At 47.4% G+C, this 18936-nt stretch overlaps 1 protein-coding gene across 1 annotated transcript in view; it reads right to left on the bottom strand.

The window, feature by feature from the left end:
- Prkce (protein kinase C epsilon) overlaps positions 1 to 18936 on the bottom strand; it is a 486519-nt gene that overhangs the window by 167416 nt on the left and 300167 nt on the right. Inside the window, 4 exon segments of the mRNA XM_032908730.1 lie at positions 9088 to 9217; positions 14126 to 14211; positions 15415 to 15449; positions 17066 to 17225. Of these exon segments, the coding sequence (XP_032764621.1) occupies positions 9088 to 9217; positions 14126 to 14211; positions 15415 to 15449; positions 17066 to 17225 (411 nt within the window).

Consider the following 18936-nt stretch of genomic DNA (forward strand, 5'->3'; position numbering starts at 1 on the left):
ATAAACTACAATGTTAAGAACAGGAAAGTGGGCCAGAGAGATGGATCGGCCTTTGGTGGCTACGCTAACAACCAAGCTGTCAACCCGAGAGAACGCGTGTCATTAGAGCAGTGCACATGGACTCTATGCTGCTATGGAGGAAGGAAAAAGGTCACTGACTCTACACAGAAGCTGAAATTCTAAGGGAGTAAAGCCACCAAGAAAACACAGTGCCAAGAAGCAGATGCCAGGCTGGAATCGGGGCAGTGTTGTTCTGAGCATGAGCTCCAAATCACCAGAGTTCACTTTATTGGATTGTGAAAGCTATACTTTTAAATTTTATCCCCAAAAAAACTGTATAGTATTTATACCATGTCTGATTGTAGACCACAGGGGAGTGGAACTAGAAGTCAGTAACAGAAAGGTAACTGGAGAATCTCAAGCAACACACTACCAACTAACAAGGAAGAAAAAGGAAGACTCCCAGGGGGAAACTGATCGATGTTTATCAATTATAGCTTACCAAAGTTGATGAGATGTAGCCAAAGCAGTACTTAGAGGAAAATTCATAGCATAAAAATGTGTATATATTAGAAAGAAAAGGTTCCTAAACCTTGCCATCTAAGCTTTAGCTTAAGAAACTAGAGAAAGGTACAAAGGATAAAATAAAATAAAAATTGCATCAAAAGCAATTAAATTATGAATGCAAAGTCAAGTGAGAAAAAGCTGTTTTTTCAAAAGATCAATGAGCCTTTCATGGGGGGAGAGAGAGCACGAGGGGGGAGGAAGGAGGGGAGGAGGGGGGAGAGGAGAGGAGAGAGGAGAGAGAGAGAGAGAGAGAGAGAGAACACAATTGTTGTTGGGCCTTCTGAATCATAGATAAGTGCTCTGTCACTGAGCTACATCTCCAAGCCTCTACAGATCCTTAATATATTTGAAATGATAAATATCAGAATTAGACATCTGTCAAAGCGCATGCAGGAAGAAGAAAAGGTCAGTAAGAATAGCTCTTCTGCTAGTAAAGTTTAGTCAATAATCCCTTTCTGAAAAAGCACTGGGTCCAAATGGATTCACTGGTCAAGGTTACTGACTTTTAAGGAAGAAAAACCTATTCTCTGATGTGTCTTTTGGGAAACAGAGGCAGAGGAGAAATTTCCTAACTCATCACAAATCCCCGCCATCCCAAGGAGAAAAGACAAGGGAAAGCTACAAGCCAGGATCTCGCACCTTAGATGCAGACACTCAAAGCAAAAATTTAAAAGTTGACAATAACCCTTAACAAAACTATAGCAAAATTAATCTAACAATGATTTAAACCTAAGAGGGTATTAAATGCCATGATCTTGTGGAATTATTACAGGTGTGGAATGCAGATTCAACATTTGTAACAAGACTTCTCACTAAGGCTCGCCAGCATTAGTCTGGAGATGGGAACCTAGAGAGCAGGGCAAACACAAGAACCAGAGGGCACCACACAGAGAGGAAGCCGAAGGGTCCCTGTCTGCAGATGCAAACTTGTCTGTAGAAAATGTTAAAGAATAGAGATTAAAGGAGAGAGAAGAGGGGAGGGGAGGAGAGGAGGAAGAAGGCACAGGAAAGAGAGGGAGGGTACAGGAAGAGGAGGGTCACAGAGAAAACTGGCCTAGAGCCAATACTTGGCTATAATAAGGTTCAGGATATAGGGTTAATAGAAAGTCAATCAATTCCCTATACACCAGCCATAAATAAAGGGATTTTAAAACTAAAACCATTGTTGATTAAATGAGCATTCCTAAATGAAATAAATAAAAATCTAGCAAAAATATATACAAGGTTTATATGAGAAAAACTAAGAAATTATGATTTTAAAACCCTAAAGAATTAAATGTGTGGAGTTTCATCTCACAATTATGGATTGAAAGCATCGATGGCGTGAATGAGAAGGGATCCTATAGGCTCGCTCGCTCATATGCTTGAATACCTGGTCCCTAGTTAGAACTGTTAGGGAAAGATAAATGGTGTAATGGTGGGTGGGCTTCGAGGTTTCAAAAGACATGCCCAGTGTTCTCCCTGTTTCCTGTTTGAAGATAAAATCGTGATCTATTAGTCATCCCGTCTACAATGGCATCACTCCACCAGCCTAACTAAATGTTTTCTTTTATCAGTTGCCCTGGTCATGTTGTCTTATCACGGCAATAGAAAAGTAGTAACTGAGATAAAAACAGCTCGAAGCTGTCAGAACCTTAGCTTTTCTGAACTTGAGTTATAAACTTGAGGCAGTTCCAACAAACTGATTCCTGAAAGGCTAGAAGCCCATAGTCAGCCTGGTAATGGGGAAGAGTAAAGTCAGAGGTCAACCTTGAATTCTAAGACTTACTGTATAGCTACAGTAAGGACAGCAAGAATCAGTTAAAGAAGAAGTGGTCATTGGAGCAGAACATAGAGCCCAGAATGGGGCCCATAAAAACACAACTATCCAATATTTACCAGGGAACAAAGCTAATGTAAAGAGGTAAACGCAATCCTTTCTACAAGTTGTGTGGGCACAGCGGACATCCACATACAACAACAAAACCAGCAAACAAGACCCTCAGCTCAGACAGAAAAGTGAGCTCAAAATGGATCGTAGACCAAATACAAAACTATGGAGCTCCCAGAAAATAACACGGGAGATTTGGGTGACCTTGGGTATGAACTTACCGTTTTAGATATGTCATCAAAGACATGATCTAGCAGAAAGACAGAGAGACAATACTAATAACTAATGGTGAGCAAGACTTCAATAAAAAAGAAGGCCTCTGCTCTGCAAAAGACAGCATAAAGATGACCGGCCACAGAGTGTAGAAATGTATTTGCAAAATATATCCTTTATTAAAGCCTAGTATCCAAATTAGACCACACCCAAAATCCAACAACTCAATTAAAAATGGACAAAACATGTGGGCAGAAACATCACCAAAGGTACTCAGATGGCAAATATATAAGGATTATGTGTTTGTTATGCATCAATAGGGCTTAGTTCAATTAGATTAACTCAATTAATTCCTGGTTAGGGTTTCTATTGCTGTGATAAACCACCATGACCAAAGCAAGTTGGGGAGGAAAGGGCTTATTTGGCCTCCACATCACAGTTCATCACCAAAGGAAGTCAGGACAAGACCCTGGAGGCGGGAGCTGGTGCGAAAGCCATGGAGGATGCTGCTTCCTGGCTTGCTCACCGTGGCTTGCTTAGCTTTCTTACGGAACCCAGCACTACCAGCTCATGGCTGGCCTCATCTACAATGAGTCGGACCCTTCCACATCAATCACTAATTAAGGAAATGCCCTCCGGGCTCGTATGATCTGATGAAGGCATTTTCTGATTTGAGGATCCCTTTTCTCTGATGACTCTGGCTTGTACCAAGTTGACATAGAACCAGCCAGCACAGAGGAGATGGGGAGATAGCTTAGTGGGTACGAGCGCTTCCTCTGCAACCATGCAGACCTGAGTTCAAGTCCCCAGCAGCCTAGTAAAACTCTGGGTGGCAAGGAATAAAAGAGGATGCCCAAAGGCCTGTTTACATGTCCACATGTGCATGCACACACACACACACACACAGAGAGAGAGAGGGAGAGAGAGAGAGAGAGAGAGAGAGAAAAAGAGAGAGAGAGAGAGAGAATTCGACACTGCTACATCATTCTATTAAAATGGACAAAATCTAAAACACTGCCAACATCCAATACTGGTCAAGATATGAGATATAAAATCCTCATTCGTTGCTAGTTCAAGGGTGGGGAAGAACGGCATAGCCATATTTAGCTATGAGACAACTAACTCAGTTGCCCCTCAGCCCTGAAAAAGTTCTCTTTATCATATAATACGGCAAGTATACATCTGGTACTCCTTAAACCAAAATCGGTTGAAACTTTACATCTACACCGAAAACCTGCCCGTGGATGTTTTCGGCAGTTGTATTTATAGTCATTTGGCACAGGGGACCCTTAGGGCAGTGGTGGCCTCCTGTCTCCTATGCCACCGTGCTGGATGCATGATGTCACTCTAGAACTGCCCAGTCTCACAGATCTTCTGATGCCCACCGTAAGCCTCAGTGTAAACCGTGGACTTCACATGATGATAGTGTGTTGGCGCAGGTCCTCCAGTGCTCACCAGTCACTCATGGTGGGCCCATGCATGTGTAGGACAGGGGAACTCTCCACACTTCTGCTCAGCTTTGCTGTGAGACCCAAACTTCCCTAAACTCCAAGGTCAATAGAGCAGTTAAGAAAGTGTTTGTATCAAACCAAGCCGGTGGGGCTGGGCCTCCTGCTTGCCCCGCGAGTGTGATCACTGGCCTGGAGTGGGCACAGTATAGAGGTCCCAGCTAAATGGATGTCCTAGGATGAAGGCACTGTGGGGATATGTGGGAGAGTTTTCTCAGTTACAAAGACAAACAAGAAAACTCTACCGTAGCCCTCTGGGTCTGGGCCGAGTAGGACTAGGAAGGCCTGAGCATCCTCAGGCAGAACACATAATAGTCCAGAATATTTTGCCCCTGCTTGGCTTCCCCCTTCCCCCCATTAGCAAATCAGCAACACTCACCTCTCCAGTCCTGCCTGCCCAACAACACTGCCCAAGAGTAACTAGTTCTTCAGTTTAACCGCTGGCGCCCTCTGGTGTTGAAATATCAGACCTGTCCTTCCCAGGATGGTTGGGTTGGAAGGTTAGCGAACTGGTGGTTTTAAAGAGGACTTTGCCTTTAAACACACACACACACACACACACACACACACACACACACACACACACACACACACACACACACACACACACACTCGGGACTATGAGGGGATACCCCACACATAGCCGTGAACCGTCGGATAACAGTCCATCTGCACTGGCTTCTTAGAGATGAAAACATGCCCAAAAGAAACAAGTCACTTTGCCTTGGGGCTCTCATTTGCTTTAAAGAGACAGGGTTGCTCTGCCATGTAGTTTGCATTCCTGGTGAGCTGAGCACAGGCTATGTGCAGGTGGGGCTGCATCAGGTGGGGCTGCATCAGGTGGGGCTGCATCAGGTGGGGCTGCATCAGGTGGGGCTGCAGCAGCATGGCCATACCAGACCAGCCTGGGCTCTGGGGACCGGGACCTGCATGTTCTGTACTATGCTGTACAATAGGCGTGTGTGTGTGTGTGTGTGTATGTGTGTGTGTGTGTGTGTGTGTGTGTGTTTCTATGTTCATCTTTCTCATGCTGATATTAAGTCTAGGCTCACAGTAAGAGGGAAACGCTTACAAAGACCATTTTAGAGCAAGCCGACCTTCCGAGGGTGTCGGCAGAGCCACAGCTGAAGAGGTTACTGGGCCTGCGTGGGCCGTAAGAATGCTGTGTGTTGGGTGCACACACACAGCACGCACAGAGAGGCGTGGGAAGACCTAAAGCAAGTGTTTCCGTCTCGGGTGGAAGTGTGAAGACACCAGAAAGTGCACCTCTTTATAGCTGCACATTTTCTCTTAAGTCTGGCTTGACTGGCTCACAGGCAGGATGCGTCTTTATATTACTGGCACACATTTAATTCTAAAAACAAAAATGAAAAAACAAAGGTGTGACATGGGGTCTAGTGGTTTAAAAGTAACGGAAGTCTGGATTTTGGAACTGATGAGAGTGAAAGCCCTTTTACGTTCTCAAACATCCAATGTACCTTTGTATAAAAGGGAAGCAGAGGTAGACGTGGCAGTTGCCTATAATCCTAACCCTCAGGAGCTGAGGCAGGAGGATGGCAAATTACAAGCTAGACTGAGCTACTACTAAGACCTTGTCTCAGAGAGATGGAGAAGGAGGAGGAGGAGGAGGAGGAGGAGGAGGAGGGGAGGAGGAGGAGGAGGAGGAAGGAAGAGAAGGAGGAGGAGGGAGGAGGAGGAGGAGGAGGAGGAGGAGGAGGAGGAGGAGGAGGAAGGGTGACCTGTCTCTCTGTGGGCTCTGAGTAGCCGTCCTCTGACTTGTGTGGCTGCATTAACTTTCTATTACATCCAGAAGGCAGAAGGGCAGATGGTGGCCTGCATGCAGTCCCCCTACTATGCAGTAACCAAACCAGGACCATGAGGGGCTCTGCCAACCCATAGCCTGCAGTCTTCAAACCACAGCTTCTCAACAATTCTGCTAATGTTTATCACCTCCTGCAGGCACCGTGAGCCTGGGACCACGGGAGTTACTAAGATGGATGTCAGAGAGTCCGGGGCCAGGGAAGACCCTCCAGGTAGTCATTCCCAGAGCACACATTCCTCTTGCCTCAGGGCATGGCAGTAGCACCGTCAGAGGACCCTTGACAGGCCTGATGAAGCACAGGGCCCGGCAGAGCCGTGCAGGCCAGACTGCAGCCTGTGAAGGAGCTCTGGCTTCTTCCTAAACTGTCTCTTGGTATCTTCTGACTCTGGGTGGCCGGGCTGATATGTGCGTGGGTGATGAGAGGATTTGAAGGCCTATGGGTGAGTGGCGCTTCGTCAGTTACACACCAGTGGTAACCTGGACTCCAGAAGCCATTTCTAGGCTGTGCATGGTGGCCATTACGCTCTACAGAGCAAGAGCCTGTACCAAGTGCCTCAGACTGTGCTTAGCCTAGAAGTGCAGGCAAAGAAAGGGATGTCTGTCTGTCTGTCTGCTTGGAGCCAGTATTTTTCTGGCCTTGCTTGAGGAACTCAACTGTTCAGTAACTGTGTACACCTGGTCCTTCTGTAGGAAGGGCAGGGGAGGCCATTCCAAAGGCCAGGGGCCAGCCCCTGACAGGCTCCAGGCTGTACGCCCGTTATTTCAAGTTTTGCGTCCCCGTCATTCAACAGAAGCAAAGTTACATAGCACAGAGCAACATTCCTGTCACTGTCTGACCACATAAAATGTAGACAACGATGGTCCTAGAAGATGACGTCACTGGGGCATCACAGGCACTGCAGTTTGTCAGTATAGCGTGTTCAGTGAGGTTTGTACAACAGCAACATGGCATCTTAATCACATTTCTTAACCAAATCCCTGCCACTAAGTGATGCAAGATACAACTGTCCTCTCTCCCAACAACTCCCCGACTGACAAAGGGGCAGATCCTGAGAGAGCGAATGTACGATGCTTGTATGTGGTTCAGATAATTTCAAGCTATCGGTGCAGCGTGCCCGTGGCCAGCACAACGTCACAGGTCCGTCTGTTTAGACTCAAGTTCTTGAGAAACCCGTTTTCCTGAACACTAGAACCTGTTCCCAGTAGGACTGGCAGCAGCGCTGCGCTCACAGAGTTTCCCATGGGCTGTAGGTAACAGGGGAGCTGAGCTCTAGCCAGGACCGCTCACCAGCAGTGGTAAAACCTGGTGGAACCTCTGAGCCGGAGAGCAGGGCAGAGCTCCAAGGGGACCCCACATAGGTCAGTGGCTCCGCTAAGTCTCCCCTCTCTTTTGTCTATCTCTCCTTCGTTAGCATCTCCCTCCTGGCTGTCTAAAAGACTCTGAAACATTTCCAACATTGCTGGAGGTAGCCAAGAGCTAGTTCTCTCTCTCTCTCTCTCTCTCTCTCTCTCTCTCTCTCTCTCTCTCTCTCTCTGTGTGTGTGTGTGTGTGTGTGTGTGTGTGTGTGTGTGTGTGTGTGTGTGTGTGTATGAGGCAGGGTTTCTCTGTGTAGCCCTGGCTGTCCTGGAACTCACTCTGTAGACCAAGGCTGGCTTTGAACTCACAGAGATCGGCCTGCTTCTGCCTGCTGAGTTCTGGGATTAAAGGCATGCACCATCACCGGTCTTGGATTACATTTTTAAGGCATATTCACTGTTCATGTTCATTCTCCCTGGTCTCACACAGTGTGGGGGGTGTGCGTGTTTCCTGCCAATCTTTGCTGCTTCCCTCCGGTATGCCCGTGAGGTCCTTCCTTCCTGTGGCCTTTGCAGCTTATGTTAGAACCAACCATCCTGGGCCCTAAAAGGTCCATCTGTGACTCTCCTCTCCTCACGCCCGAGGTCCTTAGCAAGAGGGTGACATCTTTTCTATAGCCACTCCTACTGATCATTGAAAATGCTAAGCCAACAAGAATGGCCAGCAGCGAGATGGCTCCATGTCCCAGGGATAACCAATCAAGTTAACCAACCCATCCCCATGTCAAATTTATCATTTTGTCCTCAGCCCTGGCCTCCCTCCCACAGCTCCCCTTCCACAGACTGTGCTGTTATCATCATAGCAGTTTGGTCACTCTAGACCCTGAATCCATCCTCTTTGATACATTGTTACTCTCCTCCTGTTTTTTTTCCACAGCAACCATGATTTACAATGTCCACAATATCTTAGCAAAATTCCTTCAGTGACCAGTGTGTCCATATTCTGTTTATTTCCTTATACTGCATTTATTAAAAGGTGGTTACTATTTATTCTTACAGTCAGGACAGAAAATAAAACCTAATTTAAAAATGCTCTGCACGTAACCATCTTACTTTGCTCACCGTTGGCTAACACTGTGGGCACAGTGGGTGATGTGCATGACGAGGCCCTTTGTTCGGGCTCCTTGAGTATGTTTCCACATGTCATGCTGCTGTGCTGTCACTGAGGCTACACTCATTGGAACAGACAGTTTGGAGGTGGCACAGCAGGGGCAGAGTAACTGTTTCAGTTACTAAGCTATAGGATGTGTACACGTTAGTCTCAGTTTCTGCCATGGGGATGTGGCTTTCCATGTACAGCCCATGGAGGACCAGTAAAACACCACAGGTGACAATGCCCTAGTGTGACTTTCTCCAAGAGTCAGCTCTGAGCAAAGGCTGGAGAAGGAAAGCCACCAGTTTATACCTATTCCTTCATTAGTCTTCAAAAACTACGCCCTCCCTTCTAGTCCAGTGCCTCTTTTCTTTAAATCTTCCATTTTGTTTTTCCTGGGTTGCCACCACTTTAAAAGGCACAACTAGGTCTTCCTTGTCACAGTTCCTTCACACTCCTGGCCACTTTCTTCCAAGAGAGGTCTTAACAGGCAGACAGTCAGGAGACAATGGCTCATCAAGGGTACGTGGCCAATGCTCTAGCCAACTCTGGGGCCTACTTTAGAGAGAAATACTACAAGGACAGAATGTTTTTTGCAAAAGGAAGAAATAAAGGGAGGAGACACGGATATCGGGCTGAGGGGTCAGGGGAGACTCACCTTTACACTGCAGGCCCTGCCGCAAGAGGCCCCAGAGCAGGGACCCACAGTGGTCACAGAACGTGGGGACCTTGTAGTTGTGGATCCCGAACTTGTGGGGCATGTTGACGCTGAAGCGTTGGGAGCCCACCTGCGGGGACAGGGAGACACACCGTCAGCACTCAGCTCCTTCAGGGAGCTCACCGCCCCCTGGGTTCCTGTATGGGTTCTTAGAGAACGCCATTTCCTGAAGACACAAGCCATTGCAGGCCCCCAAAGGGAGCCTCTCCTCTGGCCCAGCTTTCACTTCTGAAGTCATCCTAATTCACAGAAAGACAAGACTGCTTCCCACATACACGCCAAGACATCGCTGGGTGCTATCAGCACTGTGTTGCGTGCGGAGGTCTAGTCTGGGAAAGAGAAGCTTCCAGCAGCTTAAGATGAAACCCGAGATCCCATGAAGTAGCACATGTCCACAGCACAGTTGGAAGATGAAGATGGCTAACAGAGGGATGGCCACGGGACACTGAGTTAAGGCACAAGGCACTATTGCCTTAAACTCTACTACTACATAGTGGGTAGGGCCGCTGGTTCCTCAACATCACAGACAAGGAAGCAAAGCACTGTGGGATTCAGAAACATGCAAAGAGGTGCAAAGACAGTTCTGTGTCCCCATATGTCCGATTTCAAAGCCCAGGGTTCTAATCCACTCTGCTGCTACTTGCTCATTAATGGAAAGGAGACAGAATAGACAGAGGAGAGTGAACAGAAACACGGGTGTCTGGGCAGCAGCTCGGCTCTGGGTTTCCTGGTTCCCCAGGACCTCAAGATTTCTCATCTGGAATGTAAGGATAGTCTCTCTGCCCCACCTGATGTCACAGGAAGGTGAGGTCAGCAAACTAACGGAAGAGAAGCGAAGGGGACATGAAGGGTTCTACAGAGCCGAGAGTCCCCAGTCAGCACAGTTCACCTTCCCGAGTCTTCTCACACTACTCTCTACTTCCCTCTAGAGCTACTTCTTGTCCAGCCGGTGAGGTAGCCACATGGACCAGCCCTTCTCAGGCAGAGCAGGAAAGCCTGCGAAGAAAGATGCACTTCTGACCCTAGGAACCAGGGAGGGTGTGTAGGGTGCCTGGGATCACCAGCTGAGTGTGGCATGGAAAGGCCCACCTTGGAGGAGTCGGGAACAATGACAGCTAGGTACAGACACTGATCGGGGTGTGGATGTGAACCCGTGCCTAGGTGTCCCGTTAGCCAGCTCCCAGAAACGGTCGGTCCTCCCATGGAGCCAGAATGCTGATATCTCTCTCACCCATGGGCCATTCATTAGGGTCCTGTCAGAGTACACATTTTCCAGGATTTTTGAGAATAACTGTGCCTACCTTAGATTTATGGCAAACAAGTGTCACATGTGTCAACCATACATGTCCCTTTCTGATTCCTAAGACTGGATGAGGTCACTGTCCACTCTATTCCTGTAGTTCTGAAGATATGATAGATAAATATGGGAAGAGAGGCTAACCTATCAGGAATAATTTAATAAAGGTATGAATGGCGGACTAAGGTGACGAGGTCGGGAAGTTTCCCTAGTTCAGGGAGGCCATTATGGGGTTGGAGACAGCTGTATGAATCTCAGCTGGGATCAACAAAGATTCCAAGGTATCAGAACAGCGAGGAGATAATGAGGTGTCAAGAAACATACAAGAACACGCCAGAGTCATATGGAGAAGCAAATACCAAGACCACACACACACACACACACACACACACACACGCACACACACATATACACACACACACACACACACAGTAGACATGCCCATGGGGGTATGGGTGTGCAAATAGGGAGAATTGCAAGATCCAAAAACAAACAAAAGCCAAGGTGACAGGAAGACCTGTTCCCGTTTACTTCGCCAACAAGGAGTACACAGACTGACATCAACATACAACTGGCCAAGTGCTCATGGTGGGAAAGAAAGCACGCAAGGCGCCCGCCATCGTCAGAACACTTCTGCTTGCTTTTGTTTGAGATGGAGTCTTTCTACGGAGCCCAAGCTGGCCTCAGACTCACTATTAAAGTAGAGTGTTTTTGAATAGAGGACGTTGGAAATGAAGCAAGTGTTTGTGGTATGTGTGTAGATGTGTGTATCTACATTGAGCTAGTGACTCAAAGGAATGAATTAAAGACTAGTCACCCAACACAAGGTACTCAGTGATAACAGAAGCACAGGGGCTGTGGTGGGGACACCAGGATGGCTATCAACCCTACCATTCTTGAGACCCTGACCTTTGTCTCTGGGTATATAGGCCACATTTAAGAGCAAGCCTCGATGGAGAGATCATTGCTCAATCTGTCAGGAAAGATAGAAGGAAGCATCTGGTGCCAAATTGAGCGGTAACTGTGTGCTTCTGATCTTACCTCCGAACTATTCAAAACCCAGAGCATTATGGGACATGGCCTTTCCACAAAGTGAAGGAGAGCATCAGAAAACTAAGGTTCCCGGGCGATGAGACCTGTGAGAACCGTGGAGTCAGGGTTTACGTGTCTTTGCTTCCACTGGACAGGCACAATGCCTGCCACACAGGAAGTGCCTAGTCAATGGAATGTCCACGGGAAGGAAGTCAGGCCGTGAAGCACGCTATCTCCCTCTCCATCCTCATGTGAAGGCAATGACAGTAACCATGTACTGCAGGTTATGCTCTGAGGTCAAGGGTCAGGTGAGACAGCTGCTGGGGCGTACTGTGTTTTTCCTTCCTTGAGACTGGGTCTCACATATCCCAGACTGGCCTTGAACTCACGATGTACACAGCTGTGGGGATCAGGCCTCAGTTTATCCTCAGGAGCACACAAGGCTCGGTCACAGCCTTGCTCCTTGCCGCTTTCAGAGGCAACACAGAAGCAAGAGGAGACTCAAGGATGAGAAGGGTCCTGGATGCAAAATTCCTATTTGATTGACATTTTTTAGGAAGTGGGTAGAAGGAGTCTGTCTGTCACCTGGGGACTCTGATTATACGCTCACTTTACTCTAAAGCCGGGTGTCTGGTCCTCCTGGGCTTCCTCTGACCTGATCCTAGTGACTTATGTCTATGCGGTACTTAGTGAACTGGGAGTTATTGGACGCACACCTTTGAAATTAACGTTCTGGGCACAGATGACGTCTGTACTCATTGGTACGCCTGCCTCTCCCTCAGGAAGGCCTTCGCGCCTACTACTGGGACTGCTGTCTGGATTAGTGCTTCTCAATCTGTGGGTCGCGACCCCCAGGGGGACAGGGGAGTTCTAACTACCCTTTTATATAGGTCACCTGAGACCACTGGAAAACAGATATTTACATTACAACTAGCAACAGTGGCGAGATTACAGTTATGAAGTAGCAACAAAAGGAATTTCATGTTAGGGGTCTCCACAGCATGAGGAACATACTAAACAGTCACAGCCTTCGGATGGTTGAGAACCACTGATCCTGAGTCTTAGGGGAAACCCGGCTCCCATGTGGAATTCCACATTCTCATAGCTCTAGAGGTTTCCTTAAAGCGAATCTGACCCTGGTTTCTAAGCTAAGAGACAGGGAGCCAAGGCTCAAGCTCTAAGACAGACCAGACCGCCTGGGTCTGAATGCAGCTAGCTCTTTCACAGTAGCTGTGCCTTGGGCAAGTTTTGTGACCACTTTGGTGCTCCCAGGCTCTCTGCTAAGATAGTGGCAGTGATACCGGCTACGGCCTTAAATGGTTTGTGCTTCTGAGCCAGGCACAGCAAGTATTCGGTGACACTGTTCTAATCTCTCTCTCCTAAGTACTGTTGGGCTATTCGCTCAACTCTGGTTCCCACCACCGCTTTAAGGTTTGGCTCCTGTTGTGTGTTGATTATTGCCCTCAGGTGAACTTATCATGGGGCCATTTCAGTGTTCCCATGAGATAGTGAATAAGACTCCATTTCAAAGCCAGTGCCTTTAACCCTAGCACTTGGGAGGCAGAGGTGAGTAGATTTCTAAGAGAGACTGGTGTGGTCTATGCAATGGGTTCCAGGACAGCTGGAGCTCCACAGAGACCCTGTCTTATAGATAGATAGATAGATAGATAGATAGATAGATAGATAGATAGATAGACAGACAGACAGACAGATAGGAGATAGGGAGATAGAGATAGATAGATAGATAGATAGATAGATAGATGATAGATAAAGACAGACAGACAGATAGATAGATAGGCAGACAGACAGATAGATAAAGACATAGATGATTGATAGATAGATAGACAGACAGATAGATAAATACATAGGTTATAGATAGACAGATAGACAGACAGATAAAGACATAGGTGATAGATAGATAGATAGATAGATAAAGACAGACAGATAGATACATACATACATAGATAGATAGATGAACAGACAGATAGATGATAGATAGACAGATGATTGATAGATAGATAGATAGATAGATAGATAGATAGACAGACAGATAGATAAAGACAGATAGATGATAGATAGAAAGATAGATAGATAGATAGACAGACAGATAGATAAAGACAGATAGATGATAGATAGAAAGATAGATAGATAGATAGACAGACAGATAGATAAAGACAGATAGATGATAGATAGATAGATAGATAGATAGATAGACAGACAGATAAAGACAGATAGATGATAGATAGACAGAGAGAGATAGATAAAGATAGATAGATGATAGATAGATAGACAGATAGATAAAGATAGATGATAGATAGATAGATAGATAGACAGACAGACAGACAGACAGACAGATAGATAAAGATAGATAGATGATAGCTAGAGATAGAGTCTCCACATTTCCCTCACGATCTTCAGCTCTAGGCTCCTGCTTTGCTTCTCTTGGATAGAACTAAGTGCTGTGCTCATGCCATCGATGGTGCTTCAAGCCAACAGGCAGTGGCCAACTCCCTTCGTTTTTGCTGAACACAATGAAGACAACTGCAGGAGCTCAGAGAGATAAGACTCTCTTGGGGATCACATCAGGGGCGGACAAGGGAGGGGCCGGTAAGGAAGAGGGCACAGAATTCCAGTGTTGTAAATATTTACCTCGTCAGGGGTTTCCTGTTTCTTTAGCCCAGCGCACTTCGTAATAATGAGCTCATGGCATCGTTTGTGGACGACGCAGGTACAAACTGCCAACGATAAAAACAGAAGAAGCTTGAGTGATGAGTGGGGCCCCGCAAGATCCCACCCCAAGATTTAATCAGGTCTCGGTGGAGACATGACCAGAGCTGTGCCCTTTCCGACAACGTCCTAACCTAATCGAATCCCCTCAAGCCTTTAATGCAATGTTTCAAAAATATTCTGCCACTAGGAGCTGAGTGTGGAAGGACGAAAGCGATGCTCAAAGGGTGCTGGGGGCTTTTAGAAAGCTGCTCAGTCCTTCTGCTGCTTGGCCAAGGTCAGGGCTCACCCTCTGCCCTGCTCTCCATGGAGCCCTCGCTATTAAAGGTTCTGTGCTGTCCTCCAATACCCACGCAGGGCCACAACACAAGGAGCTTATAATACACGAGTTCTTGGGCTTTAAAAAGTAATCTGCTTTATGACCATCACCATGTGCTAAACTTTAAAGTTCTCATCGAATTTAGTAAGTCCACAAAATGTGGCCTACAGCTCTGTCTGCAGGGTCCCGGGGCAGTGTGGCTCCTCTGTGGTTAAGGAGGTAACTGTGTGCATGTACACTTTCACAAACCATACCAGCCATTAGCAGAGCCAAATTCAAGGCCAGAAGGGACAGCCTGGCCTCTCAGTTCTCACTTGGGAGGAGTCTGGACACCGCTACATCTCATTTCTACCTTCCTGTGCAACCTGACCTTGTCTACTGCAGCCAATTAGCTAGAGGAACACATGTCATGTTTAACAATGATCCCACAGTAGAAAGCATGGACACATTCAGCAAGAACCACCCAGGGCTACCAACAACTTGTGAGAGAGCCCCTTTCAGAGAGCCTGGGAACGGGGAGCGAGAAGGCAAGAGACCCAAACAAGACAGGAGACTCCAGTGAGCTTCTATTCAAGTGTTCATCTACAGGGGAAGGCAGGGGAATCAAGGTACAGCCGCCTTCTACCACTGTGGCCAAGAGGCCGAGGGGGTGAGGGGGACATTTACTGGGATGCCGGGAGATAGGCAGGACTTCGTTGGTATGTGTCATACATGCATAAGAGTGATAGCCAGGCAGTGACCAAGAAGAGAGACCATACTCCTTGAAGAAGATGGACAGTGGAACTGGATAAAGACTTGCTATGTTTCCAATCTAGCATGCACCTTCCAGAAGGGATTATAATCTCAAACCAACCCTGGGTTCCAAAGGCTAAGTTCATAAAATACCTCTTACCTTGACATTGATATCCCTGTTTTCCTATGACACCCCTGAAAGGAAGAAGATAGGATTTTACTAGGTCAAAAGATAAACCCACAAAGCTACCCAATTCTGGCCACCGTCCACGCTGTGCTGAGTCCTGTGGAGTCTGCTCAGTGGGGTAATTTCACTACCACTTGGAGGATTAAGAACACCTTCCAGAAGGTCCCTCACTTTGGAGCAGGCACAGGGCCTGCCTGAAACGAGATTTGGTTTTCTGTACAAACACTCATACCAATTGGGGTAGCAATGTTCTAGAAAGTCACAAGTAATCCCCCTTGCTCTGGACCGAAGCCAGTCAACTAAAACACTCCCCACTTGATGGGTGAGAAGGTGATTCCCCCAATCCTAGCACCAGAGCGTGCCCAGAGAGGGCTCTGTGGTGGTAGACAAGGCCTGCCACTGGCTGACATATACCCTGGGCATATCAAAATCTGTCAAGAATTATGGCAGTCTAGAGTTAGGACGAAGGGCTCACTCAACCATCGAAAAGGTTCCTTCCACAGTCACAGCAGGGTTCCCCTGGCACGGTGAGTGAGACTGGGAACAGCACAGCCCAATCTACGCGGCCACATCCCTCCCTCGCTGTACCTGAAGCTCACGCTCACACGTCTGCTGGCTTCACACTGGGACCCCTTTGTTTGCATACGTGAACAGAACATGCTAACAAGCTCCCTAGAGTCCTCACCCCAGAAGAAGGAGCGACACATCATTTGGGCCATTCCCAACAGGCTGAGAGAAGAGGCAACCTGTAAGACCAGCCATTCACTCACCTTCTCCTGGACACGGTGGCGCAAACACTGATCCCAGGAGCCCAGAGGCAGAAGCAGGCTGATCTCTGAGTTCAAAGCCAGCCTGGTCTACAGTTCCAGGAAGCCAGGGCTACACTCAGAGAATATGCCAGAAAGTCTGTTTCACTTTGCTTTTTAATATATACAAGTAAAATTCATTTTTAAAAACCAGAATCCAAATCTATTGGAAGCTTTAAAGTACATCCCTCACACGAGCTGCTTTATTAAGGAAAACCATTATTGTTATTATCAGGAATTTGAAGGCTCTTGACGGTTTCACACTATGATAAGACAAGGAAAGCGATACTCTTTCCTTATTGAGGTCTGTCATTTGAACCTTAAAATCAGAGTTCTAAAAAAAAGATGATGAAATTACTATAGATCGAGCTCCTAAAGTTAATATACAGCACACTTGGACTTTTATTAGAGAAATCTCTCCTTTGTCTCAAATTAAAATATGATGCTTCTGCCTAGAAGTACATTATTTCATTCATTATTTGCTTTCATGGGACAATTTCCCTCTCCCTCCTCTCCTCTCCCTCTCCCTCCCTCTCCCTCCCTCTCCCTCTCCCTCCTCTCCTCTTCCTCTCCCTCTCCTTCCTCCCCCAACTCCCACTCGGGACTTACTGTAGCTCTGGCTGACCTGGACCTGCTATGTAGACCAGGCTAGCTTTGAACTCAGAGATGGGCCTGCTTCTGCCTCTGGGGTCCTGGGATCAAAGGCATGCACCACCATGCCGGGAATAAAGCTTCGTTCCCTCACTCACATCAGCACTTTTGACTGATGGTCCTTGTCTCCCACCCCATGCCTAATGCCCCCTCCTCCTGGGACTTACCAGATGAAATCCCTACAGTGGGAGCAGTAGGTGGGCTGCCGCAAGTAGGTGGCCATGAACTTGTGGCCATTGACCTGGTGGACCCTGCGCCTGACAGCCCCTTGGCGCTTCCTTGGCCGCATCCGCTCCCTGAACACTCGTTCTTCATTGTCTTTAGGGGCTGCAGAAGACATAAGCAGAGGAGAACAGTGGTGTTAGTGCACCCAACACTGACCTTTGGGCATAGGTGGGTTACGTGGGGGGGGTTGTGTGTGGGATTTGCTGCTCTGAGGAGTCTCAGTGATCAGACGAAGGAAGTGAGCCTCCTGGGTGGGGAGAGCCAGAATTCGTGTACATCGTGTGACTTCTACCTGCGTCCTTTCGGTCCATTCCAAACCACACTGCTGCCACTCTCTTTGCTCAACCTACACAGTCCGAGGGTCCAGGGGGTCAAAATGTCTAACATTCCAATCTTAGCAAACTTTGAAGTGGTGTGAGCTTGGACAAGAGGGTCAGATCCCTTCACCACACTGGCATCTCTATCAATAAACGGGAGCCCACATGGGGTGGCTGCTAGGAACACCAGAATTCACTTGTTACCTGGTTCTGAGTAGAATCTAATAAGTCTAACTTCTTTCTCCCTCATACTCAGATTAGAGCAAGAGACCTTTCTCAAAGGTCAAAAGGAGGAGGGAGGGATAACACAGAAGGCAGAGATCACCTCCAAAGATCAGAAGCACGGAACCAAGAGCCTCTAATGAGGTCACTGAAGACAGAGAGAACTGTTCCAGGGAACCAGGGATGCACTGAGAGCACTGCAGCATCCGGGCAGCCTGGGAGCTGCCGAACACACACACACACACACACACACACACACACACACACACACACTCACACACACACACACACACACACACACACACACACACACACTCACACACACACACACACCACACACACACACACACACACACACACACACACACACACACACACACACACACACACACACACACACATACAGAGATGGTGAAGATCTGCCTGTCGGCGTTTTATTTCCTGGTCTTCAGCTCACCTGGGATTTCTTTTTAACTCGTGGCTATTGATAATGCTGGCTCCCTTCTGAGTATAGAGAGTCCATCATTTTCTACCCTGTGCATGCATGATCTCACAGGAACACCTCTGGTGAGTGAACAGATCTCTTCCTGCACATGTGCATGTATGATCATGTATACATGCACCTCGCATCTACATGTATGATCATGTATACACGCACCTCGCATCTACATGTATGAGCATGTATGCACGCATGTGCGGGCACAGTCATGGGTGCATGTGGAGATTAGAGGACAGCTGTCAGGAGTTGGTTCTCTCCTTCTACCACATGGGTCCTGAGGACAGAACTCAGCTGTCAGCCGGCTCCTGTATTCACAGAGGCATGTCACTAGCCCTGAGCATTCCCTGGTTCTCATAAGAAGAAAGTAAGCAATTGAAAATCCAACCCAATAGAGAGGAATTCCTCGTTATAAACTCAATCTACAAAAATCTAACCCCGACCGTGGGGCATCATGGCTTCTTTTGGAAAAACCAAAAAGAACCCCTTTACTTCTTTCATAAGACTCACCGCAGACCCATAAACCAGCTCCTAGCACATTGAGCAGCTGTTTGCATCCTGGAAGACTGTTTGCAGTTAAAATGTCGAGAAGTCTCGTCTAATTTTCTCAAAGGGGCTCTGCCATAACTGTGGGCCAGCCTTCCCTGAGAGCACATTGCTTAGTTTCCTGCAGATGCCTGGGAGCTCAACCAAATGTTCCAAACTGTGTTCACTCTGACTTAGAGGAGCAATATGGCACCGATGAAGTCAACTGTATTTATTTTCACCCCTCTGGGAG

This window comes from Rattus rattus, chromosome 7 (assembly GCF_011064425.1).
Source record: "Rattus rattus isolate New Zealand chromosome 7, Rrattus_CSIRO_v1, whole genome shotgun sequence".
Lineage (NCBI taxonomy): Eukaryota > Metazoa > Chordata > Mammalia > Rodentia > Muridae > Rattus > Rattus rattus.